At 38.0% G+C, this 26,754-nt stretch overlaps 1 protein-coding gene across 2 annotated transcripts in view; it reads left to right on the top strand.

The window, feature by feature from the left end:
- ATXN10 (ataxin 10) overlaps positions 1-26,754 on the top strand; it is a 107,367-nt gene that overhangs the window by 65,612 nt on the left and 15,001 nt on the right. For both annotated transcript variants that reach the window (XM_075051806.1, XM_075051805.1), the window contains one exon: positions 21,701-21,764. In XM_075051806.1, coding sequence (XP_074907907.1) covers positions 21,701-21,764 — 64 coding nt within the window. The remainder of the gene's footprint in view (positions 1-21,700; positions 21,765-26,754) is intronic.

Genomic DNA, 26,754 nt, shown 5'->3' with positions numbered 1-26,754 from the left:
AACTCCATCTATAGCATTGATATTTCATGTGTCTGAGATGAGCAGCTCTTGTAAAAATACTCATTTTAAGCCAGTCTGAAATCTGAAAATAAGGTATTGACCTTTATGTGGAAGAATTCTCAAAGGTTCCTGCAACTCCTTTCCTGGTCTGATGGGCTGAATAGTAGTTATACACGTGGCAGACGTGAATTAAACTTGGTGTTCACCAGAGAGTGTTTCACCTGTTGCAGCCTTTTTAGACCTGTCGGTTTGCTGAATGGCCTGATGTAGTACTTACGTGAAAGGTGTATTGTGTGGCAGTCCTCGCTGCTTGGAGTAATTTCTGTAAACACCAGCATGAACCATATGAGGGGGCATTGCTGTGCTGTAGATATTACAGATGGTCCTTGGTGTGTTACCTCCTTTGTAAAACAGAGGAGTGTTCTCCTGGGCTTTGTGGGAGTTTTCTCTCTTCAAGAACAGCTTCAGCATCTGTTGGGCAAATGCCCTGGCTTGAAGTCCACTGAAATTAGAAAATGCCTTTGCTTTCGTCAGCGATCTTGATCATCGTCATCATTGCTTTTACCGGGTGTATATTTTGAGGCCTATAAAGATGGGAGGTGATGTGGGCTAGCTTCTAGAAAAAGGAGTCTGGGAGTCATGACAACTTTTTTTCCTTTCTTCAGCTTGGATTCAGATGCTTTAGTAAGACATGGGATGTTGAAGTTCTAGTAGCTTGCAAAATATTCTGAGGTATTCAGAGATTTTTGTTGTTGTTGTTCAAAATATCATTCTCAGTTAAGTGAAGAGCACCATATCAACAGAAAATGTTTCTTGCTAGTTTACTGGGTGCGGAAGAACTGAATTTGTTTGGGGTACTCAGTGTTAGGAAAACCGTTACTAAAATAACCACCTTCTGATGTGGCTAATTTAATATTAAAAAAGAAAGTCTCAGAAGACATACCGTACCCTGTATTGCAGGAAGGGGGTTATCTGTGTTTCCTGCTTTTTGCCAGTGTTATTGATTGCTGAGAGCAAGACCACCGTATGTGGAGGAATGTCTACCTTTCTGAATACTTTTCTCCAGCTCAGATCTGAGCTGTTAATCCAAATTCTTTCCACTTTTACTGGTGTCAGATGCAAGTGACATACATTTTCCATTACTATAACAAGAAATTTCATTAGTTTTCTATGTTGTTTTTCATTGTTCTAATGTCAGCATGAACTTTGAGTTTCCCTATCTTTTCTTTAACTGCCATCCCACATACAATTTCTTGGGGGGGGGGTGTGTGTTTTTTTTTAAGCTGCACCAGACTTCACAGTGGGCTGATGTTATAATGCTGTGAGTGTTGAACATGATCCCTTTTGGATACATAAAATTTTCTCTTCCTTTCCACTTACAAGAGGTTGTGTTTGCTGTTTTAATTATCCTGTGAGGCACAGGAATCAATTGTCTTTTCACCTGTTTCCTGGGTAGCTACTAAGTTTTGGCTACTGTAAGATATTAAAGTTTCTCAGCTTGTATTTTTATGACAATCCTAAAGTTTATAAACATAGGTATGAACAAAAAAAAAAAAGAAGATTTTTCTGTTTTGTTGGGTGTTGAGATTTGGCCATCACTACTTGTAATTTGTCAGTTCAGTTCACATTTTGGAAGCACCAGTAAAATAGTTTCATTGAGGAAATAATGGAACATGACATATGTGATACGCTACATTTTGTGATTAATTTACTGCAGCAACTCTTGGCTTTAGTGGTACTCTGTGCTACATTCAGGGTGAGGAGGACACGAAGGAAGCTTTGTGTGAAGGCTTGTGGAACGAGGCGGTGGAAGATCCCTTACCAGTGATCAGCAAGCAGGGTGCTGAACACACGCCACTGAGTCCTGATACTAACTTTCCCACCAAATCAGAGAAGCATTGAGCTAGACAGAAGCTTACAAAGGTGCTTACAGAAGTCTGGTGTCCAGTTTCTGTTTCATTCTGTTTCGCAGTGGGGCTCAGTTACTCAACTACCTCCACTCCTGTGGCAGCCAGTCATCAGGTTCAGTAGAGGTGTAATGTCTTGCAGGCTTCAGCCTGGCTTTGCCTTATCAAAAAAGCAGCAGTGAGCCTTCAGTTCTCATTGCCTGCATGCTTTGAGCCAGTATAATTTCTGTTACCAGCCCTGAAAATTGTTTGCTAAAACCATTGAAGCATGTGAGGCCATATCAGAGCACCTAGTCTTCAGATAGAGACCAAGCATTTGGGTTTTTTAGGGATTTTTTGCTCTTTCTCCTGATTTTGTATCTTTGGGAAAAGAAAGGAAAGTGCAGTGACTGTCATCTGCAGTTTTGAATTTCTGCCATTGGGTGATGCTGTTTGTTCTAAATTGTAGACCTGCAGTATTCTGCTCCTTGCTGTTCAGCATGGGAATGCTTAAGTGAAGTTTGGTGATGCCGGTGCCCAAAGGGAGCCAAAGTACTTGAATAGTCTAATTTTTAAAGGCTGCAGAAGCAGAGTGGGGCAGGGGGGAGGAATGATGATACACATGTCCATGTAGGCAAAGGTTCTGCCTGTTTAGCTTTTATTGGCAGGATTCCATTCCGTTATCTTTTCTACTTGAAATGCAGGGCTCTTTGAAGAGCGCTGATATTATTAGAGGGCTGCAATAATACAAAAACAAGTGGCGATCACTTTTGCATCCTTTTATAAACTGTAGATTAGATAAGCTACTTGCTATCAACAGCCAGTGATTGGAAGAAACCTAACTAGTTTTCATGCCTTCTTTTATCTGTGCAGTGGTAGAACAGGTGAAAAGAGAACTTCTTGTAATCTTTAAGGAGATTTTAGAAAAATGTCTCAGTTCTCACATTGTTAAAGGACTTCATAAATAGTGAGGATCTTCTGTCTGTGCTTTGAGGGAGAACAGAGTTAATATTCCTTTTACAGTCTATTGATATCTTTATTTTGGTGATTCACATCAGCTGTGCTTTTTGAAAAATTTCTATTCTTTACTCAAAAAAGCTCAGTATTTACATAAAGAAGTGGCAAAGATAAAAATTGCCCCATTAGTGAGCATTTAAATGTTTAGAACTGCATGTCTCCAAGTTCATACATCATAACTGCAGTCAAACAGACATGTTCAGATTGTTACAGCAGAAGTAGTTTGCTGGAAGGATTTCAAAGGGACATTGACCAAAGATCTAGTAAAGACACTGGAAAAACAATTGGGTTTTAGTTTAAGTTCCTTGAATGGAGCATTGCCTATATTTAGATGCTGTAGCAGTGGGAGCAACATCAAAGTCAACTACGTCAAGTGATCTCTGTGCTGAAAGTCAGAGCACCAAGATTTTGAATTAATCCTCTGCTGTTTGTGAAATGCAGAATGAGCTAAATTTGCAAAAGCCAAGATGATGGCTTGATTGTATGTATCAAGCTTTAGTTGATTAGAGTCTGCTAGCAAGATTCCTTCCATCCTCCCTCCAAAATGCCACAGGACTGGTTGCTTGCAACACATATCCTGACACGAAGCTCTTCTTTGAGGAAAGAAGAAACCTGTGCCTCCAGTCTGATTTTTCTTCTTGCTTGTCAGGTTATCACTCAGTAGGGTAAGATTAAGTGCTTGCTAATAAGCAGTGTATATTCAGGTGGAGGATCCCCATGGGTTTAGCTTGAGAGAGAGTAACTGAACAGACAGCAGCATTGCACATCTGTTTATCCACCTTCCAGACACTGATACAGGCTCCTCTGGACTCTAGTGGGGTTGTATCTTCTTGGAAAAGGAAAGCGATAATACAAACATCGTATGCCCCAACAATCCTCATCTCCAAGACTTGACTTAATAAATTTTTAAATGCATCCTCACAGTCTGAAATCCTGAAATGCACTTTGCCACTGATTAAGGACTGAGAGAAAACAAATGTCTGTGTGCAGGTTTCAAATGGCTAAAATAGGTATAGAAGCTCTTGGCAGTTTTGGTACACAAATAAGGGATGGATTTGACCAAAGTCATTCTTTGCAAGATAAAGCAAGATTGAAGTTCAATATAATAACTAATATGTAATCATTCTGGTGGGTTATCATAAATGTCCTGTAGGTATAAAGGTTTAGTGATCTGAGGAGGTACAGTTTGTTTTGCATGTACTTTGAGTACTAATCCACACACTCGTAACAAATTGTTTCTGAAATTGCAAAAATAGCCTTTCTTTCAAGATGGTATTCTTGTCTTATTGTTCATTGTTCTCATTTATGAAATTGAATATTTTCTATAATTATAGGGAATAGGGAAATTGATAATCAATAGAAATCAGCTATTTTCTCGTTTATTATCTGTAGTCTGTATAATCTTTTTATATATATGCATGTGTGTTTGTGTATATTTTATATATACAGGTGCCTCTGTGTGTATATAAATATATTCATGAATATAAATATATAATATATACCTAAAAAAGGGGCATGGCGAGCAGGTCGATGGAGGTGATGATTCTTCTCTGCTCTGCTCTCATGAGACCCCAGCTGGAGTATTGCATCCAGCTGTGGGGCCACCAGCACAAGAAGGACATGGACCTGTTTGAGCAGGTCCAGAGGAGGGCCACAAAAATGGTTGGAGGCCTAGAACACTTTTCCTGTGAGGACAGGCTGAGAGAGGCTCTGAGGAGACCTTCTTGTGGCCTTTCGATGCTTAAAGGGGACTTACAAAAAAGATGGAGAGAGACTTTTTACGAGGGCCTGTAGTGAAAGGATAAGGGGTGATGGTTTTAAACTGAAAGATGGTGGGTTTACATTGGATGTAAGGAAGAAATTTATTTACCGTGAGGGTGATGAGACAAGAACAAGTTGCCCAGAGAGGTTGTGGATGCCCCATCCCTGGCAGTGTTCTAGCCCAGGCTGGATGGGGTTTGAGCAACCTGGTCTGGTGAAAGGTGTCCCTGCCCATGGCAGGGGGGTTGGAACTAGATGATCTTTAAAGGTCCCTTCCAACCCAAGCTATTTTATGATTCTATATACATACATACATATGTATACACACACACACAAACTGATCAGTTGTCTCCATATACTACTGTGGGGGGGCTTCTTTGGAAAAAATGCAGAAGAGGGGTGTTATTTTTCATTGAAACTAATTGCATTGTACGTCTTTGATTTACTAGTCTTCCCACAAGCAGTGTTTAGATTGTATTACTCATATGTACTATGAAAGAGATTTTCAAATATGAGACTAATTAATCTCTTGAGTAAGAATCATAACTTTTGTTCCATTCCTGGGAAAAAAGTTGTATTGTTTAATTTTAAAAAAAATAATAATAGAATAAGTTCTATGTACCTTGTTAGATCTTTTTCTCATTCGTGGCAAGATATTGTCTTTTGGCATCTCTCAATGAACTTTGTTAAAAAATGAGCTATGGAGCAATCTTAATGAACTGAGAAAGAAAAGAGAAAAACAACAGTGGTACTTCAAAACATGAAAATTTTCATACGAACATAAATTACATGAATTTACAGAGGGTGAAAAAATCTTACTTTGTAAGCTAGCAGTTTGAAAACTACAAGTGCCAAAAAAGTGCGAGTCTCGAACAATGTGTGTATCCCACTGTGCAATTTAGATATGATACAAACCATGGAAATCATATTCCCCTGATGACTGTTTCCTGAGGAACAGAACACCCAGTGTAAGGGGTATTCGCAGTATGAATGGACTGTTGCAGTATTTTAATTTGAGTTTGAGATTCATTCTGCTTGTCTAACTTAAAAAATATAATTTTGCTGCTTTTAAGAGTAACAAAAAATTTTAGATAGTTGACTGCCTCTAAAGTAAGAATATCCAGTGTGCTTCATTTCAGTCTAATAATTTTGAGGTGGTATGTGCAATATTTCAGGTTGCTTTAATATTTTTAAGTTATAATCTGACTGATATTTCAAGTGAAACATTGAAACTGGACTTATGAGGATTAGCTTCATCTTGCGAAAAATAAGTTTTTGCATTCTTCATAAACTAAAATAAGTATTGAGTTGCTTGCTTTTTTGTGTGTGTGTTTTGGCATCACAGTCTGCTTTGGTTTACATTAATCTTACCTATGACAGAATAAGAAGAATTTAGATTTTGGTCTAGAAATTACTGTTCTAGAGCACAATTAGGGAGTTCAGTGAATTCATATTGAAGTTGGTGACATTTCTATTGAGTTTTAGTAAGAGTAAACAGCAACATTTACCTCCAAATCGATTTTTAGCTGTCTTTTTAGAAAAGGAGAGGTGTTACCCATGGAGCTGTTCAGGGCTGGCAATTTTCTGTAGGGCAATTTCCAACTTTTCTAAAAATCCTTTCACCCTTTAGTCCAGCAAAGTTAATGTTGTGCATTTGGCTTTGGAAATATTGAAGGGTGTTATTACAGGCAATTGTTCATATTGTAGGAAAAAAAAAATTTAAAAAAACGCAGTGTTTTGCCTGCAACAAAAATGGAAACAGTTCAGTGAAAATTAATAATAAACTGCTACGTTCCCTTGAACTTGCATCTGACGTTACCTTGAACTTAGACATCACTACCTTGATTTTTTCCAACCAGGTCTATTTAGTTGTTTCAGCTCTGCCAGTTCCTCACAGCTCCGGTCATGAGAAGCTGATGCAATTTGAGAGGGCATTCACTACTGCCAGTTCTTCTGGAACTTGCAATCCAGTTGGAGTATTTGGTGGTTGGGAGTGTCGCCTTTTCATTCCAGCTCTTGAGTCATAGAGTTTTGTGAGCACCTCATCATTTAATGCATTTTTTTGAAGGTGCTTTTAGAATTTGTAGCTGCTGAGGAAAAAACAGCTTAAAAATGCTCTCTTAATTTTAAAAGTAACTTTTAATGCCCCTACAATAGATCAACTGGTGGCAGCTGATTGAGGTTCTGATTCAATGCTTTTTCTCCTCTCACCTTCTGACCCACCATTACTGTCAACTTGCTCCTGCAGGCTTCCCTATAAAAGTGTCGACCTGTCCCTTTGAAAATCAACTTCAAAGAAAACAGTGTTTATTAATAAACTCCTATAGAGGTTTTCTTTGTTCTTTAAAAAAACCAAAACAAACCATAGTGACTTGTAGATCTGAAGAATTTTAAAAAAATGTTTCTAATTTTATGATTACATTTATTTTGGTACAAATTTCAGCTACTGAAATGTACCCTCCAGCTCTGTTCATATGAGATCTTTTTTTCCTTAATGGACTTGCTAGGAAGAGTTGCTGTGCATGTGTGGGTTTCCTTTAATGAAGTTTTAATAACATGGTGTATATATGTATACTTAATGTAGAGTAATGAAACAGTATCTTGAAACAAGAACTCTTCTAGTGTTCAGTTAGAACCTGCAGTCTTGACTTTATAGGTACAGACCTGTAATCAAATTAATGATCTGTTGCAAGAAAGGAAATAACAATATAAATAAAGCTAAACAGAACATTTAAAATTTAATAAACAATTGGCTTAGTGCCTGAGGATATATATACACACACCTTGTTTTGCACAATAATAGTTTCATGTAAATTGGCCATATGAAAGGATGCATTTATTATGGAATTTTTAAAACAATTTAAACAACACCTTTACAAATTTAAAGACTTAGAATTCTGTTCCTCATGGATATGTGAGTTCAGCTAGGAGCTGGGAATTTTACTTTCATAGTACCTGCAGCTGTTATTACCAGACGGCAAGACATTTAGAGACACAAATACTCAAAAAAACCTCTGGTAGTTGTAATTTAGAGGTAAATTAAGAAGCTAGTTTGCAATCTCCTTATGAACAGCTTCATGTATCATCTCGCTCAATAGCCTGAGGCATTAGCAAGCTTTCAGCATGAAATTTAGTGCTACAGCATGCATACCTGAGTTATTGTATATCATGCATACTAAATATATGGCTTTTATAGACATATAAATCACAACATCAGGATTCTTGTGTTTTCTAAATGTATAGTTGATCTTAATCTCAACAAGGTGGCTAAATTTATCTTAATAAGAGAATCTGATCCTGTGCAAAGGTTATGCTTGGTGAATCATTAAAAGAAAATGTGTATTCTTAGAATTTCAGGTAAATGTAGAGAATAATTGCTCAACTTTCTGTTAAGACTGGATTGTCAGCAAAGAAACATAGTCAATGTCACATGAGGACTGGGCTAGTCCGTAGTGGGTACAGCAAGTAAAATGTGTTAGGGACCACTTCTAGCCTTGAGGGCAAGTTGCACAGTTTGGCACGGCTCACATCCACATGGCAGCATTCTTCTTTATGGGCTTCTCTTCCTCCAACTTAGTCTTCCCCCACCAAAATCAAATCACAGAACTGCCTTTCCCATACCTCTTCTTGGGAAGAGCCCATAGCCTACACTATATACCCAACCATTCCTGAATGTTGTCCAGAGGAGTGCAAGTTGTCATGAGTGAACAGTCCCTCAGGGACCATCTGAAAAGGACAGCAAGAAACAGCAACCGCAAGCCAGTGCTGAAGCCTGGCATCCTGGCTCTGCATTTCTTACTAATGCAATTAGAAGCTCTGCTGAAATGAGTTGGAATGTTCCAAGTTTGTTGCAGCCTTCAGACTTCGCTAGTGTATTGTTCACCTAAGATGAGGCTGATGATTCTTTTCCTCCCTTGCACCGTACGTTCTGCATCTCCTGTAATGATTCTTGTACTTGTTTTGACCACAGTAAGAGGAATTAGACTTTGGGTCCCATTGGCTTGGGCCATGGAGACCTCACCTCAAGATGTTCTGTTTAGGTAAACCTTGGGCAACTCATTGCTAGTTCATTTGCAGATCTCTTGAATTGCAGCACATGGTTTTGAAGCTGTTATGCCCTGCTCCTGTATTAACCTCATGGCATTCTCTAGCTCCTAACCTTTTCAGCAGTTTGTTTTTCTTGAAAATAGTTTTCAAAACACAGATAGCTCTCAACCTGCAGGAGAGGTTTGTTAAGTATTGCATTTATCTGTTTGTCAAAGGGTGCTCTGGGGGATAGGTATTTGGAGTCGGCAGTGGCATTTCAGAATGCAGTTGAGCTGGGTTATGAAGCAAGTGGACCATGTCATTTGATAACTGATTTCCTCAGCTGTCATGGGGGTGTAGTGTAAGGTGCAAGGGTTTATTCTGCTCTTACATATTGGTATGTTTGTAGATAACTGCTGGAAGGGGCATTACACTAGTGTAACCTAGAGTATAATTTGGCTTACTTTCTGAATCCATTTGTGGTTTGGCAATTTGGGACTTTCCAAAACTATAATGGAAAAGTTATGAAAACTTTATGCTGCCAGAATCACACTTCGTAATGATTGTCAGCGGGAAAACTCTCTAGCAGTTATTTTTAACTGCAGTTTTATTAGCAAAAGAGATTGCAAGTATCAAGAATGATGAACACTCATTACATTAAAAGATCAGCATTCGGATTTCTTTTTCAGTTAAAAATGAAACACCATTACTAGCAAAATCCTGGAATTATTGAGGATTTGGTTCTGTTTGTATAAAAGCTGTAAAAAAGACCCCAAACCAAAGTTAAACTCTTTTTGTTCTGCAGTGTGAGGAACATTAAATGTTTGAATAATATGCGTGCAGAGGGATTTTCCCTACTTATTTAGTTAAGCTGATAAAGAATAACACTTCAATGCAACTATACTGGTTTACAAACCTTAGGTTAATATTTTTCTCTTTACAAACCAGCTTTCTCTGTGGTTTAATGTTCCCAGGCATTGAGATTTTCCAAGTTTCATATTAGCATACAGTGCTGCTAGCTATTCCATAATAGGTTGGCAGTTCAAAACGCATTCATTAGTACATCTCTACTTCTCATTACATGACTAGTTTATGTAAGACGCATCTGATGAGAAATCAGTTTTGATTTTAAAAAAATCAAATTTATAAAATAACATTTGTTGAAATAGTCATCGTTTTTCACAGGGTGCCATAGAGTGAGAAGAATGGATACATCACGTTACTGATTCTTAACTTGAATAAAGACTATCTTAATGTATTGAGCACTTTTTTCCATTGTAAAGCGTTTCTCTCATGCCCAGCTTCCGTTGCATTAATACTATGAAATCTTTTAAATATGTCACTGAAAGTCTTCTGTCTTTTAATGTTTGGTTTCAGCATGTGAGAAATCATTTAGTCTGCCTGGGATACTCTGTTTTCAAGAAAGTGTCTTCTTCAGGGGAAGTTCTTAACCAGGAGGGGTGTTTATTCATAAAATATGCGACTACAGTTGTCTCAGTAAAAATGTTGCTGAAGTAGTTTGTGGCATTATTTCAGTCATGAAGAAATAAATTTGATCTGACTTGTAAACAATGCTAAACTGAACCAAAAGTTATTCTGTTCATTTTATAATCAATTTATGGTACTGTCTTATTTTTGACACTGCTTAGAAACAATTTGTTTTACTTTGCAGTAGATTCTTTCTACAAAAGCATGATACCAAAAAGAGGCATAAGAAACTTAAATAAGTGAACCCCAGCACCTGTCAGTCAGTCTGTTGTTGCTACATACGAAGTAAATGTGGTAGGTTTTAATCGTTGTTCTCCTAGGTAATATAGGCAGAAACTGATAGCTAAGTACACAGAGCTTGTGAAAGAGGATTGAAAGGATCTTGATGTTTGATCATGTTTAGAACAGGACCCAGTCCTCGCTACAAAGTTAAGCTGAACACTTCAACCTTCTCTTAACCTTTCCTGAATATTCCAGTGAAAGTTGTTGGGATTTGTTTGTGTACTGAGCATTGAATAAATAAAAATTGTACTGAATTTGGTTATAAAATTACTTGGAGGTTTTACAGGGAAGTACTTAGACCAGGATTGATATTTTGTACAGGATTATAAAATGAAAAGGAAGCAAATTAATTTTGAAAAATTAAAGAAAGCATACTTGCTTTGCTTTGTATTTGAAATGACGTGCCACCTGTTCTATTTCGGATGAAGAATACTGTGACTCAAAGGTATAATAAAGGAAAAAGTTATTGGGAAGAAGAAATTAATCAGTCTCAGCAGAACATGTCTAAAGCTTCTTTCCTCCCAACTCGAGACTTGATTTGCACCTGCATTAGCCTCCTTTGAAACCATCCCCAGTAGGCTGTATGTATTGCTCTGCACTAAATTGAGACCACATCTGTTAGTCCTGAAACAAAGCAATTATGTTAATTGCAAGATCTGGGGGTTGTTTTTTCTTTCAAAAGGACTGTAGTTCTGTTTTTCATACGTTTCTTGGAAGATGTAACATTTCATATAAAATGGAGCGTGAAATTGGCATTGCTCAGTGAGAAGTATTATTTGCTGCGGTATTAAGCGATGGAGTTGTATGGCTGGCTGCAGACTTCTGAGGGCTTCCCTGACTGGCCTGATTTAAAACAGAAGCAGCAAACACCATTAAACGGTCTTCTGGCTTTAAGTAGTCAGCAGGGTCCTGCAGTCTACCATTTATAATTTCTGCAGAGTTCTAGAAGGGCATTTTACAATCCTTTCCTGAAACACTTGCTTTATTTTACTATGCTTTAACCTAGTGAAAAATTTAGTTATCGTCAAGGATAGTTTTATACTTAACATGTAATAGAGTGCACGTCCTTTACACACATACTAGAAAATTAATGGTTTGTTCTTTGACCCGTCACTAAAATCTTGCATAAAAGCTCTGCATACAAGGGAATGTGGAAACAGAGAATAGTGAATGCCATTAATAATGTCTATGTGCTGTTTCCAATCTTCTAGCCTACTAGCTTTCTCCTTTTTTTCTTTTCTTCCACCCCGCCCTTGGCTGTGAAGTTTGAGGTGATATAAATATACTCAATAACTTATTCTTTACGGTTCCTTAAAAAAATTTATCACTACTAAAGTCACTTCATAATTGCAATAGGAAACTCCGGGGAATTATGGGAAGCTGCCACCACTTGGGTGGTTGTGGTACTTTGTTTTCAGTCTTGAGTCTGTCAGTGCACTCCAAGTGCTGCAATTCCATGTGGCATGCTGTTGTATTTAGCTGCAGAATTTTACCGTGAAGTGCAGCAATCGCCAGCACAAATCATTGTAAGTTTTGAAACCATCCTAGATCTTTTCTCATACATTATTTTCATCACTTGAGTATTGTGTGTTGCTGTCTTTTCCACAGGTGAATTTAGATGTCTGATATTGAATTTTTTTAAACCCTTCGTTCAAAGTGAAATAAAAGGAGAATGCTAAGTAATGCTGGACAAAACAAAAGTTGTCACTGGGGCACAGGACATCTGATTGGCATTTATTTTTGCTTGCCGAATTTGGAAGTTTCCAAGGAAGAGTTGCAATCCTTGGTGTTGGGAGTGGAAGCAATTTTGGAATACAATGGTAATGTGGGAGAGCGATGACACATGTGGCCTCAGTGAGGGTGTGTATTCATCAAAAGAGGGTATGAATCTGAATTGCTTTTCCTCCTTTTCTATTCCCACTCACTCCAAGTTGTAAGCAGCTGGTGGTTTTCAGGGATGTTTCAGCTGAACTAGGTTTCAAGGAGCAGTTGGAATGTTGAGAGAAGGTAGCAGCAAAGCAGGTGTGCAGGCTGTTGGGGGGAGAAATGAATTAAGTACCAAAGGTGGCATGAGTAATAGAGTGAAGAGGTTAATAGAAAGTCACAAGACTGTTGTGCTGATTTTTGGCTAGAAGACTGTGTGATTGTGTGTAGAAAGGTAATGAGGAAATCTACAACAGAAACATTCTGTGGTAATCTGTTTTTCTGTCAATGTCAGTGATTTTAAAAATTGGCGTATTTTATGGTATGCCTGAAATTTGGTTCCAGAAGAAAAGCCATTCCAACATAATAAAATAAATGTGAAACTGAAAAGGAAAAAAAAACCAAACCAAAACACACACCCCCAAAAAACCTCAACCAACAAGAAGTCCCTCATTTTAATTGAGAGATGCCTAAAATGCTTTAATCTTGACATGGAAGACAAAAGTACTGTAGCCACCAAAACAGTGGCAGCTTGCCAGAATGACTAGGAACTTCCTTTTGCAGTGGTGATTAAAACAGCTGAAATTAATCATGTGACTTACCCAACCTTTATCTCTGTATTTTTTCAGAACTTTGGAGTAATTTGAAGTCTTCAGTTTTCACTTTGCTTTGGAACAAAATACAATTTTGAAATTTTTATGATCTTGTATGAGTCGTGTCCTCAGCCCAGTTCTAGTCACATAGCTAATTCTTACACTTAATTTCCTTTAACTTTTTTTGTTCTGATGAAAGAACAAAATTAAGAGAACCTCTTTTATAGCAATGATTTGAAATCAGCAAACTAAGACCGTCTGATTACTGGGTTTAGTGGACTGAGAATAAGATAGTGAGTGACTACAAGTAGAGAACGTTGTAGTAGAGAAACATAGACGTTGCTGATGCAAATTTGTACATATTCAACTGATACAACGCACAGGGCTTTAATGCTGGATGATGCTTAGCACCATTGTTTTCTTTTACTGCTGCTGCCAGGACAGGCAAAGGCCACGCTAGCAAATATTGTGTGTTTCAAGTGAAATCCGTCTTGTGTTGGACCTTACTTTATTTTATCCATGTTAAGTAGCAGATCTAAACCTAAAAGGAGCTAAGAACCTGCTCCTCGTAGCAGCACCTGTTTGTTACTGAAAAGTGGCTTCTGTTTCAGGAACTGTAAATAAGTGAGTGATGAAAGCTGAATTGTTTAAAGAACAAGTGAACCAGTTGTGTTACTGTATCTTGCAGGAACCTATTCTGAATTCTCAAGTGTTTATATTATCATCTCAATGGCTGGAAACTCCTGTGTTTTGCTCTTGGAAAGACTAGTGGAAAAAATTATTAAGCAACTGAGATGGCTTGTTACCCTCTCCTAGTAGCTGGACACTCTAGCTTCTGCTTGTTTTGGCTCAGTCCCGACTGTGTGCTTGGTACCTTCGTGTTCTCTTGCCTTCCCCCTCAGCAAGGCCAAAACTGTCATCTTCTAAACCAGTTCTCTTTGGAGAGTTTTGGGACATCACAAAGGAATCCCACTTTTAGATTCTAAGATACATTTTTTAATTGGTTTTTTATCTCCCAGGAAGAGGCAAGGGTCACCTCTTTTGGGAGAGTGGAAATAAACCTCATGTCTCTCCAGGGAATAATGCTGAAAGAGGGAGAATATATGTTAAATTAATGTAGCAGGAAGAACAAGTTTTGCTGCCGTGATTTCTGGATTTCAAACATTAAAATGTTAAATACATGCTTACCTAAACAGTGTAGTAGGTGGAAGAGTATTCTGGGGATGCTACCTTGACTGAGGTGGACATAAAGATCTCTCTCAGTGATCAAAGTCATTCATGTTGGTGCAAGGAGCTTTCAAACTAGCTAAGCAAGTCTGCTGTGATGTCCTGGAGAAAGGAGCCTCTGTCCACAAGTATTTCAGTAGATCTGCAGGATGTGGTGAACTCCAATAATAGACTTGATTGCCACAAGCCACAGCTGCCTCTGTTCTAAGCCAAAGTGCCTGTAGTCTGCAGTAGACCTAGGAATCCACTAGCACTAAGGGATTAAAGTGTTCTTTTGTCCTTTGAAGTAGAATCTCCTGCATATCTCCTCTCACTTCTGCTGCTTGGGGAAAAAAAAAAAAACAACAACAAAAAAAAACCACCCACAAACTGAGATTCACAAATGAAAAAAATAACATTTTTCAGTACCATTGTAGCTGCAGAGGAGCCAACTTGTGAACCTAAGTAGTTGATATATTCCTACTCTTATTAAGCTGCTCTGTTACTCAAATTGAATGCTGGATTCTGCCCAGATGTCTAATTACTAATTACCTATCTTGTTGAGCAGGCCTTGGAGGAAAATTGACTCCTATTGGTCAGCCTGTTTGGTGGCAGGACCGGAAGGATATATTTCTCGTTACATAGTTGTTATGTAGTCCTCATGTGGTACATTCAGAAGAATAAGAATAAACATATCTTTAATGATGACCAAAGACTGGCAACAAATCACCATTGGATCACTTTTCTTTTGCATGATTTATTCTACTATGATTTTCTATCTGAGAAAGTCATGGAGACTTAGAGACAGAAGGGATTCAAAGGGCCATAACCATTCACCTGTCCAGAGCAGATCTGGTTAGAGGACTCATGGTTAAGATTGTCAGGTCATTCATGGAGACTTGCAATATTGGAGACTGCTCCAGGAGTCTGAGATTCATGTTTCAGTGTATTGTAGTGCTTGACTGACCATTACTGGTAAAAATATTTTATGAATGTGTAATGTGAGCATTCTGTTCGTTAGGCCCATTACTTCTCATCCTCCTGGATGTAGATAATAGAACATAGTTTTTTCCTTGAAGCTGATTAAAGGTTCTGTGTTCACTAGCAACCTTCTGCCATAGGTTAACCATGTTACTTATGCACTCTTTTTTTTTTTTTCCATGAATTGTGGTTATTAGATATTCCTTTATATTTTTCCCAGTCAGCCCAGATAGTTCTTCAGTATATTGGTTTGTGCAAAATTCTTACCTTTTACTCTAGAAAACATGAAGTTGTCTTTGTACAGTTGAGGAATCCTTTTTAATTCAAAGTTAATGTGAGTTTATAGGAACAAATTTATATGAACGGTCTGGCATCCAAAATGCAAATTATTTTAAGATTTTTCTGTCATGTGAAGTCAGTGAATATGCAAGATTATTCCACCAATGGGCAAGAATCATATTTTTTTCTAGAACTGTTTCTATTCGTTACATACCCTGATAAATTGTTTGTGACAAGTTTTTCCAGCTTTATAACCAAGAAAAGGGCATATTAGGGTGGAAGGAATCTGGTCTTGAACTAATATGAGGAAAAGAATGGACTTACGCTCCTTTCCATGGTCTTAGCTCTTTCATTTTTGTTGGAGAGAGGTGGAAGAGTCTTAGAGTCGCGCAGTCATTCAGGCTGGAATGGGTTTCAGGAGGTCTGTAGTCCAACCTCCTGCTCAAAGCTGCGTTCAGAGCAGGTTGCTCAGGGCTTTTCTAGACAAGTCTTGAACACCTCCAAGATGGAGACCCCACAGTGTCTGTGGGCTACCTGCTCCATATCCTCATAGTAAAAACATTTTCTTTGTATCCAGTCACAACCTTCTCAGTTCCATTTTTATGACCGTATTGTCTCTATTTAAACTACTGTGAACCTGAGTCAGGAGAACAGCTCTGTCTTCTTAGTAACTTCTTTGTAGGTACGGGAAGGCTGCCATCAGCTTCTCCTGAAAGCTTCTCCTCTCTAGGCTGGAAAACCCTAGTTCCTTCAACCTCATTGCATGGCATAGCTTCAGCCCCTTGAGTAGGTTGCTGTCTAATGAGTAGCAAGGAGAGTAATTGCTTCCCCTGATCTGCTGGCTATGCTCCTGTTGATACAGCTTAGGATGCTGTTGTTTCCTGTTGGGTGGATGTTCATATCTTGGTGATTCAGCTCTAGAGAAGTATGTTGAAATGTTATCATTTCAGTAAACTAGGGCACTAAGAGAAAACAGAAAATATAGTCAATAGGTTTGTTTTCTGCGACCTTAATACGTTCCTCAGGTTCTCTGTGGTTGTGCCATCCCAGCTGTGTTGTTCTTCCCCTTCTCCCTTACTTGCCCTCCTCCGGCTTTTATATCCATTACCCGGTTTAAATCAAATTTGTCAGAGAAATATGGGTATGAGAAACACTGTTATACTCCTACTTTTCGCCTCATGACAATCAGCAAAAAGGTAAATGAGAAACCCAAAGTAGTGGTCCTGAGGGGGGAAGCTGGATAGTGGCAGCTTAATCCCTGATCCACTGCAAACTAGGGCTGACATTTGACAACCGATCAGCACACCTGTACCTGTGAACCATGTGCTGCTACTTGCATCTTTTTCAACACTTTTAGCTGCATGACAGAACTAAGAGCATTGCAAAGAGTGAAGTGAAGGAGCCAAGTCCATAAAAATGTGAAGTTTGCCAGTTTTTTTGCTCTCAGAAACCCTTTTTCTTTTCCATGATCTGAATTGAAACTTAATACTCTGGAGCTAAACGTTGTTGGAGACAAGACTTTTTCTCTGGTAGGAAACTGGTGATCTGTAATGAATGTCATATCTGGAGTTTTTCCATATAAATGGTTCTTGCTTGTTCCCATTTTTTGACTTATTTCTAGAGTATGGGTTTCCCGCCCCCGACCACTTTTTAAACTAGAAATTTGTCTTTCTATTTGTCAGTGTACTTACCAGTAACATATAAAAAAGTGAGTGTTAGCATGGATCACTCAAACTGTTAGTAGTCTACTTCTGTTTGTGAGAACGCGTTTCCTTTTGCTTATCTATAGTTAGACCAAATGGAACTTCTAAGAAATAGAAGTATTTCTGTGGTTGAAACAAACATATTTTTCATTCTGCCTTCTGCATCAACTGAAGGCTGAGAATTGGTTGCATTCTGGTGGAAGGATAATTTATGTTCAAGCAGTTGCTATCTAAAGGCATAAATGCTCTTTTCGCATAATAGTATTCTTTTAGTTGACTAGGTAATGTTTCTAATGCCTGAAGTATTAATGATTCTGTGAAGAGATTATTTTTGCTGGAGGTTTTCTGTTTCCTGTCTGTATAGTTGCTGGACCTGGAGATTGTAGTTGCATTTTACTAGATGCACGTAAATTCAGCAACAAGCACTGTCATGCTCGGAGAATTTGCATTCTTACCCCTGAGCTTGGCTCCATTGCTGCTAGAGGGAAAGATTCAAGAAATAGTCTACAGTTAATTTATACTTTTTCTGGGCTCTGCTGTGAATGATGGTGATAATGATAATTACTTCTGTGAACTTCATAAGAAAATACTGAAGGATTATCAGAAGTAATTCTGTTCAGGCAGATACCCTTAATTATGCTAGTGACCTTATTTAATATATTGGTCAACAAATGTGGTAAGATAATATAAAAGCTTTAATTTTGGTCTGAATATTTTCACTAGTTATCAAGAGAAAAAGCATAGCTTTTTTCTCAGGGCTGACATGTCCCAAACCATCCGAATAAAACACTCTGTTGTTCCTTGGCTGTGAGAGCAATGGGCATGTATGGTCTGGGCTGGTCACTTTCATAAGCTTTTGTTTAATATTTATATAGCACCTCTGCCTAAGTGGGCTTCCCTTTCATGTCTGCTTTCGGTAATTGCAATTGATTATTAAATTCCAGGTACAGAGAAAGAGGAAAAAAACTAGCAGTCACTTTGTCACCAGGGAAGGCATTTTCTTTTAAGTGCAATATATTTAAATTTCTCACTGGCATGATACCGATCTTCATTATGTTTCAAAGGCAAGTACAGAAAACAAGTGGGACAGCAATATAAAGCTGTGTTGTGAAAGGTATCTTTTTTGAACTGGCAGGATACCTGCCTTTGAATGCTGGATGTTCTGTTTTTCTGCTTTTTAGAAAACAATTTCGGAAAATGACATAATAACATTAGGGCAAAATTTTTGGTACTGGCTTGACTGAAGCACTAGAGATCACTAATGCAAAGCTGTATTTTATTTTATTTTTTTTTAATTTTAACTGTGTCTTAATTAACCTTTGTAATTAACTTAAAATGTGGTTGAGATTTCAGCCTACTAGTAGTTTCAGTGTAGTTCAGAATAAAGTATTATAGTTCTTCAGAATAAAATAACCTTGTGGTTTTGTTACAGTCCAGTGCAGTTCTATGTTATTGGCCAGCTATGTTGTCAATAATGTAAATGGAGAATAGCTTTAGTCATCTTTTCTAACACAGGCCGATGTAAGCAATTATGTTTATAGGACAGACACCAGAGCTGTCCTATTCCTTAGTTTCTGTCTATAATTTCTTCCAAAATCTGGATGGATTACAGCCAGTTTCACATCAGCCACTACATGTTTTCTTCACAGGATATTTTTTCACTTTATTTAAAGTGAGATTTGAGGTTTGTGCAGTATTGACTCCTTTCCCAAGCCCTGCAGACCATCCCTTCAAAAGGTCCACTGCCTTACTCTGCACTGTGCATTGCACAGACATTTCTCTTCAAAGGGAAAACTCTGAGGCCAATAATTAGTTGCAAAAATTCTCTAACCTCTTTGTATTGGGCAGTATAGTTCCAATAAATCTGTGTGAGAGGTTGAGACTTAGGATAGTGGTTTCTCGATATTTACAAAATCTGCTGGTGTGGGAGATTACAGGCAGACGAGAGCGAGAAGATTTGAGAGACTCCCAGCACGCAAGTGGGACAGTCTGGTGGGGGACAGTGATTCCTTCCTTTGACTATCTGTGGCACTCTCATTGCAGAAATGGCTCTGCTACATGCAGAGCAGTTGCTGAACGGGCTCCCATTGCAACCCAGATCATTACAGTACACTGGCATGAATTTCAGGTTACCATAAAACGCTGTTTCAGCGGATCACCGGTGGTTCAGGAACAGCTGGCATGGACTGGAACTTCTCTAGTAGTGGTTGCTCAGGTATCAGAGCTCCTCGCCTCATGAATCACTCTAAGAAGTATATAGATTTGTCTTGGGCGGGTACATTGTAAGGTTTCTTTTCCTTGCTTCGTTTCACTGTGTAGTAAGTCACAGGTGACATACTAGAGCTGGTGTCATGGTGACAAAAGCTATGCCTAACTCGGTCAATGTACAGTTTAATTGTACAGTGTTCAAGAGACTCTCAGTGGGTGTGTAAGGCAGTGGTAGCAACTGGTTTTTTACATTAAGGTATCACTAAGGCTGTGGTTTGCTGCTTCTGTTCCCACTTTAAAGGAATCTCATTATTTTCCCACAGAAACTTTTTGAAGCATGTGTGGATTTTAATTAAGATTTTACTTTCCCCAAATACTTACTTACTCTGTTAACCAAAGGTCTCATTTGAATCAAACTGGAACAGATTGCATGGTTTATTTCAGTTGACAGCACTTAATCTAGATTAATTTGTACAGTTCAGCATTTCACTGATGGAAAATAAAAGGTGACATTGGAGGCATATCAGAGTTTGCCTACAGTGTGAAAATCAAAGAAGAAATGTTTCCCAAGCACATGCAAGTACTGTATTACTGAAAGGTCACTGTTTGTTCAAGCTTTGAAGTATGACATCATACATAATGCATGACCTTTGGAGAAAACACAAAAATTTTATGGAAAGAATGGATATTTTAAAACTTGCGTTATAAACTGTATTTCATGTAGGTATAGTTATGCATGTTAGCACAGATGTGCCAGTTAGGTCTTAAGAGCTAGCAATGCTCTTTGTTTTTCTTACATGCAAGCCTTGCCTGTTTATATATCTGTCTCTGTTACTGTTACTTTCTCATGTTATAGCTTGAGACTCTGCAGTTAAATTATCTGAAAAGGAACTTGTAAGAGGGGTGTGCTCAGATTTGTCTCTGAATTCAGCTTTACTCATCGGTAGTCTGTTTTGCATTTCGCATTTAAATCTCCGCCTACCCAACTTTCCTCTTTTACCATAGAACTTGCATTTCAGAAAGCTCATCAATCCTGCAGTGTAAACTTTGTCATTTGTTGTTTCACGTGGTATATAAAAACGCATCTTATAAAAACACATCTTATTTGGGGAAAAAAAGGTGGAAGAGAGAATCCCATCATCAAGCCATGACCTAAATTGGTGTTCTGTCTAAATTCCTTTGCCTGCCAGTTTGAAATTAAATTTTAAGGAATTGAAGAATTTAAGATTTGAACAAGTACAGTTTGGCTATCAGAATCACGGAATGGTTGAGGTTGGAAGGCACTTCTGGAGGAACCTCTTGTCCAACCCCCTGCTTAACTGCAGATCAGGTTGCCCAGGACTGTGTCCAGGTGGCTTAAAGAATATAAGTAATATATGGGTATGAGAATATAAAAAAGTAATCCTCATGCTTTCAAGTCTTTTTAAAACTACTTTTGTAATTTTTAAAACAATGCTTATATGTCTTAAGAAGGTATTTCCAAGGTTGAAATCTTGCAGATAATTTAGAACAGGTTTTCATTTAAATAAGTAACACTTTCTAAAGCTATAAATATGCAGGATGATGTACGGTGTTACAGTGTACCTTAGAAGTCTAGGTAAACTTCTTATGGGATATACTTTTCTTAAGGCAATTATGCGACATATTTATTGTTAACAAAACAGCTTGTCCTGAGTTCGTGGTAGTGTGGATGTGTATGTATGAATCTATTAGGATTATATGTTATTATCTCATCCACACACAAATGTGTTAGTGTAATTTATGAATTCACATGTGTATGTATATAGAGAAAATAAAAAATGACAGATCTCATCTTTGCTGCTTTGCTAATAACATAATGAACACCTTATCAGTTAAAAAGTCAGTGGCTCATACTTGATATAAAGAATTTGTGCTTAGGTACATAGAGGTAACACTGCTTTTGAAGGTTGCGTAGGTACTGAAGACACGTGGCTCCATGCTAACTTGTGTGCATGTGTATATGTATTTTTCAACTTTTTTTTTTCTTTTTTTTTCACTCAGTAGTTTTTCATGGTTTTTCCTTCTGGAAGCAAGCATGAGCTGTCAATAAGAATAGCTTTTCTGGCTCAGCGCGAAAAGCACAACATAGAAAATACCTCAGTCAAACACATGCTAAATGAAGGAAGAATGTGAAATTAATGTCTGCTTGTGTTACTATTTTGTGAAACTTACTGCTGTTAATACCAGATTTACTCTGCAAGTGTGTTAACATGTTCAATATTTTTGGTGAAACAAACATCCCTGTTATGTTTTTATTTATTTCTTGCATGAAACATCACTAGTACTGTTGAGACATCTGTTAAATTAAACTTTTGTTTATATTTAGGTTTATGAGTTAGATGGCATCCCCTTGATCCTGGACAACTGCAGCATTGATGACAACAATCCTTGTATCCTTTACAAAAGAATTCTAATTATTGAACATGACTCATAAGAAAAGGTGGGGGGGTTTAATGTATTTATGCCAGCATTGCTTTCACTTGGTACCTAAGTCTAACTGGCCTCATGAGTTTCTAGGTTGTATTTAAGTGCTTGGTTTAGAAGTGAGAAAACTCATAAATATACTTTCATGAACTGGATTCTAAATAAGCTGAACTGTGGTTATATTCTGTTTCCTAAAATAACAAATATTACTGCTTTACAAATGTTAATTCAGAGAGCTAACTGTGATAGAAATCTGAATTAAGACTATGTTTGGTCATTGTATCAGATCTTGGAGCTTTTGCTTCAACTGCAGTCTAGTCAGTAGACTGAAATAAGTACCCCATCAATTCTATATGCTTATTAAATCTGACTGGAGAACTTATTCTAAGCACAGAGACAAGGCTAGCAAGCTGTAATGAAAATGTGTATAATTGAGAGAATTAATGATGCAGATTACTGAAATGCTGGGGAGATTTTAATATAAATGCCATTGTGCTTCATATTTGGGACTTTTTTCTCCTAGGGTTTAAGAGCGGAGACTTTCCAAGATAGATTGCTATTAGAGGGAAGTAACTTTATATTGAAGATAAACAGTTGTTAAGCAGACTTATCCATCTCTTCATGAACTGCATAGTAATCTTGCTGGTGTGTTCAGTGGGCGAGCTATTATTTTCTGGCATCCAGTCACTAGCTCCTTGTAAGTTTCTGATAAGTGCATCTGGAAATCAAATGCCTTTCCTGTCTAGAGTAATGTGAGCTTTCTTATACTGAACACATGAAATGGATTTTTTTAAAATGAATTTATCAAAAAAAAGCTCACTTTTTAACAAGTATCATTAAAAAAAAATTGTGAAAATGTTACATGTTCTCATAATTGTGTACTGTAGAACATCATCTACATATAAATATATCTTAAAAGGATGAAATCATGTAGGGACAGATGACAGCAAAATGTTAACAAGCTGGGTGGAGGAGCAATGGGTGTTAAGTACCCTCTGAGTTATTCACTTTGTAGCTTTATATGCAAGGTTTTTACATTCATCACTATTCCTATAGTTGGAGACCTGACTGTGTGTCTCTTGAGAGTGCACCGAGTAGCAGAGTTGTGCTTCCACAGTCTGATTCTGGTGAGGGGCACTGCTGGATGTGGTGGGAAGGGCAGGGAAAGTTACCTTTCCTAAGCAGAAGATCAGCCCTGAGAAAACCTAGTAAGGAGTTTTGATCCCAAGTCACTTTTCCTTTGCTGGAAAGCACAGCTGTGCAGCGACTTTTAGAATTTCTTTCTAGGATTAATCCTTCATTTTAGCTGTTAGTAAAAGAGGATAAAGTTTGAGGCCTTCAAAGGCTAGAGTTGTAATTTACGATCTTGAATGAAATGAAAGCAAAATACCATGGGAGCCTTTACTGCGTTTTGAGCAATGTGGAACTTCTTACACCTCTTCATACAGGCTGACGTTTTATGGCTGTACTATAAACTCCTCACCAGAGGATAAAACTTTGCTTACTTGGTTTTTAAAGACTAACTAGATGTAATGACACCTCTTAATATGAGCTTTCACCACTGATCCATAGCATACAGTATTCAGGTATATGAAAAAGTAAGTAGCACTTGGGCAGAGGGGGGACTTGGCCTGCTGGGACAAAGTTTGCTGCATCAGCTTTTGGAGCACAGCTTCTACTTGGTTTATCATTTTGACCTAGAGCTATTCCAGGTGCTCTTGTGCTACATGAAGTGAATGCTGCCCTGCTTCTTTCCTGCCTCTAACGTTCCTCATCTGCTGCATTCTCAGCATGTCTCGTGCAGGGAAGCAGAAGGAGTTTGCAGTTTATATCTGTCTCTTCTTTCATCTGCTTCACAGCATATTCTGCTACTTCTAGACACCACAAACCAAGTCCTTAGTAGCATGTAGGTGCCTGACTCCATTGCATAACATTCCTCTGAAGAGATTCAACTGTTTCTCTCCTCCCTCTGTGCACCCAGTCCTGTCTGGCACAAATCCATTTTGTGATGCTTGTAAACCAGAGCAATGCTCTTACTAAGATTTGAAAGCCTACTTGCTTAAAATTGAAACATCCTAAAATTGCCTGTATTGTCACTTTGTGATCCAGAGTGAATATATTTTGTCTCTTTTCAAGGAAGATTAATTAAAAGCAAGTATTTAGGCAACTCTTGAGCTGACTGTTGAGCGAGTTGCCAAAATTCGAATAGGATCACTCAGTGGTGCTGCAGTTTGCCAAGGTGATGTAGAAAGCTGCAAGGAAAAGCTTGGCATAGCTCTTCAGCCACGGTTCCTTCAAAGAGTCAGGTCCAGAAGCTTCTCTTTGTGTTCTTGTTTCTAGTGCCTGGTTTTGTGATTTCAGGCTGTGTTACTCAGATTTCTCCTTTGATAAACCTGATTGGAAGAATTTTCATCCAGATTCCTTTTATATAAGAACAGCTTAGATTTCTTAGTGAAGTGTTTGTAGATGCACGTTTTTGTTTGATCTTTATCTGTTTTGGAGACACCCAAGCTCTACAGTTAGGATGTCATTATGTTTTCTACTGAAAACAGAGTTGATACACTGATTTTCTGTATTTTACTAAGTTCTGCCTCGAAATTACACATACAAAATTTTCCAAAGAAAAATGTAAGTTTTGTGGTAAAAATGATAGGATTTTTTTTCTGGACCAAAAAAAAAAAAAAATCATTTCCCTAAAGTATGCAATCCATCAGGAGAAGCTGAACTGCCATGTTAGATGTTAAAAGAGCTCTTTATTACCTTTGAGAGCCGAAATCCTTTGATAAATCTTTTTATTTGTAGCGTATGGAAGCATACTGAAAGAGGAAATGGGTCTGCTCTTATCCTAAAATAAATTCCTTTGTAAACCTGTCATTACCTTAAAATTGCATCCTTTGAGATCCTAAACAGTTCTGTAATGTGCATAGAAATATCAGGATCTTCGTCACTTATGAGATTGCTAGCTGAAATTCAACTGACATGTTTGCATTGCTTTAACTTTTTAGGTTTGAATTCATTTTTCAGTGCACAGTTTGGGAGAACTGTTATCTTGTCTAATTACATCTGAGACAGACTTGAATCTTTTACATTTATACTAAAAATAGTATTTTTTCCTTCAGGATATTTCATGAATAAAAGCAACAAAAAAACCTCCACCCTTGTTAGTAACAGGTATGAAGATGATTATGGACAGTTAAGAGCAAATTTGCTGTACCTCTTGCAAGTATTTGAATTGGTATTTTAATTTTTCAGCTACTATAACTTTGCATGGTTCCAAGTAAATTCAACGGAGAAATGCTGAAAGATACCAGATTTTCAGCTGTTAGCTCTTAGGCTTTTAGCACAGGGGAAAAGGTAAACAGAGTGAGACTGAGGAGATGCGGTTCATTATAGACCTTAGGGTCTGAAGAGAAAGTTGAATGTCACTAACTTTTTCTGTCCTCTTTAAATCTTCCATCTTGGATTGGCCTGTATCCTAATCATAACTGTCCTTCTGTATTCAAAAGAAAAAAGGGTGTTTCAAAATGCAAGTGGACTTGTTTGCCTTTAGATGAAGGAGAGGTTCTTTCATGAGATGAATTTTTGGGTTTGAAAATTCAGTTTCTTGTTCTGCTTCTGACAAGTTGGAAGCATTGTGCTTTATTTATGTAACCTGTGTTTAAAAACAAATAAACCTGCCACAGAACAGCAGAGTGGGTTGGAGATCCCCATCTGGGTAATACCAGTAAAAAAATTTACTCTAGATCCTGCTTTTCAGGTTATTTGGGTTGAAAACGTGTTCTAAATTAAAATATCTTCTATTTTGCTCTCTGAGCCACTGTCTTCCTCATCTCTGACAGGCTCTAGCATCAGACAAGAGCTCTTTTTGTTCTTGTCTTTTACCTCATCCTAAGCTCTTATTGCTTCTTCCAGCTTCATTTCTGACCTTTCACAGATTTCCACTTGCAGACCTAAGGAGGGAGGCCAGCCCATTCCAATCAAAAGACTATTGACTCTAATCATATAAAAAAGGTGCTTATGAAAGACTTTATTTAAACTAACCTGTTTTATTGAAGACTTTTCAGTTTACCTTAACTACGTTGCCTGTTTTTTTGCTACTTCCTAACATTTACACTCATGAGTAACACACAAAGATGTCCCTTTTTTTTTTTTTTTTTAATTTAATGGTTGTCCCTGGAAATATTTATTGCTATTTTAGGAAAAATATTATCCAAAGTACTTCAGTGTAATAGCTGTTACTGGTAAAACTTGAAAATCAGAAGTGAAATGCAGTTTTGAAGATGGAATTTTCTTGGTTTTTCAGGATGCTTACCAATCTTACCCTTTTGAGATTCTTACATTAGGTGTCTCGATAAATTGATTTTGTGAATGGCTGAATTCAATTTGAATGACCTTATGTAAGCATCCATATTATATTAACCCCTAATCAGGTATGTTTTTCTGTTAGCCGAAAGTACAGTCATACTTGGAAAAAAAAAAAATCCTGCTGGGGGGGGGGGTGTATGTACACACACACACACACACACATATATATCATAGAATGGTTTGAGTTGGAAGGGACCTTAAAGATCATCTAGTTCCAACCCCCCTGCCATGGGCAGGGACACCTTCCACTAGACCAGGTTGCTCAAAGCCCCATCCAGCCTGGGCTAGAACACTGCCAGGGATGGGGCATCCACAGCTTCTCTGGGCAACCTGTTCCAGTGCCTCACCACCCTCACAGTGAAGAACTTCTTCCTTACATCTAATCTAAATCTACCCTCCTTCAGTTTGAAGTCCTTACCCTGTGTCCTGTCTCTATATGCCCTTGAAAAAGTCCCTTGAAAGTTCAGCTTGCTTGCAGGTCCCCTTTGGGTACTGGAAAGCCGCTCTAAGGTCTCCCCAGAGCCTTCTCCAGGCTGAACAACCCCAACTCTCTCAGCCTGTCTTCACAGGAGAGGGGCTCCAGCCCTCATC

This window comes from Buteo buteo, chromosome 19, assembly GCF_964188355.1.
Source record: "Buteo buteo chromosome 19, bButBut1.hap1.1, whole genome shotgun sequence".
In the NCBI taxonomy this organism is placed as follows: domain Eukaryota; kingdom Metazoa; phylum Chordata; class Aves; order Accipitriformes; family Accipitridae; genus Buteo; species Buteo buteo.
Note: the sequence above shows the minus strand (reverse complement) of the source record. Positions and strands in the feature narration are given on the sequence as shown.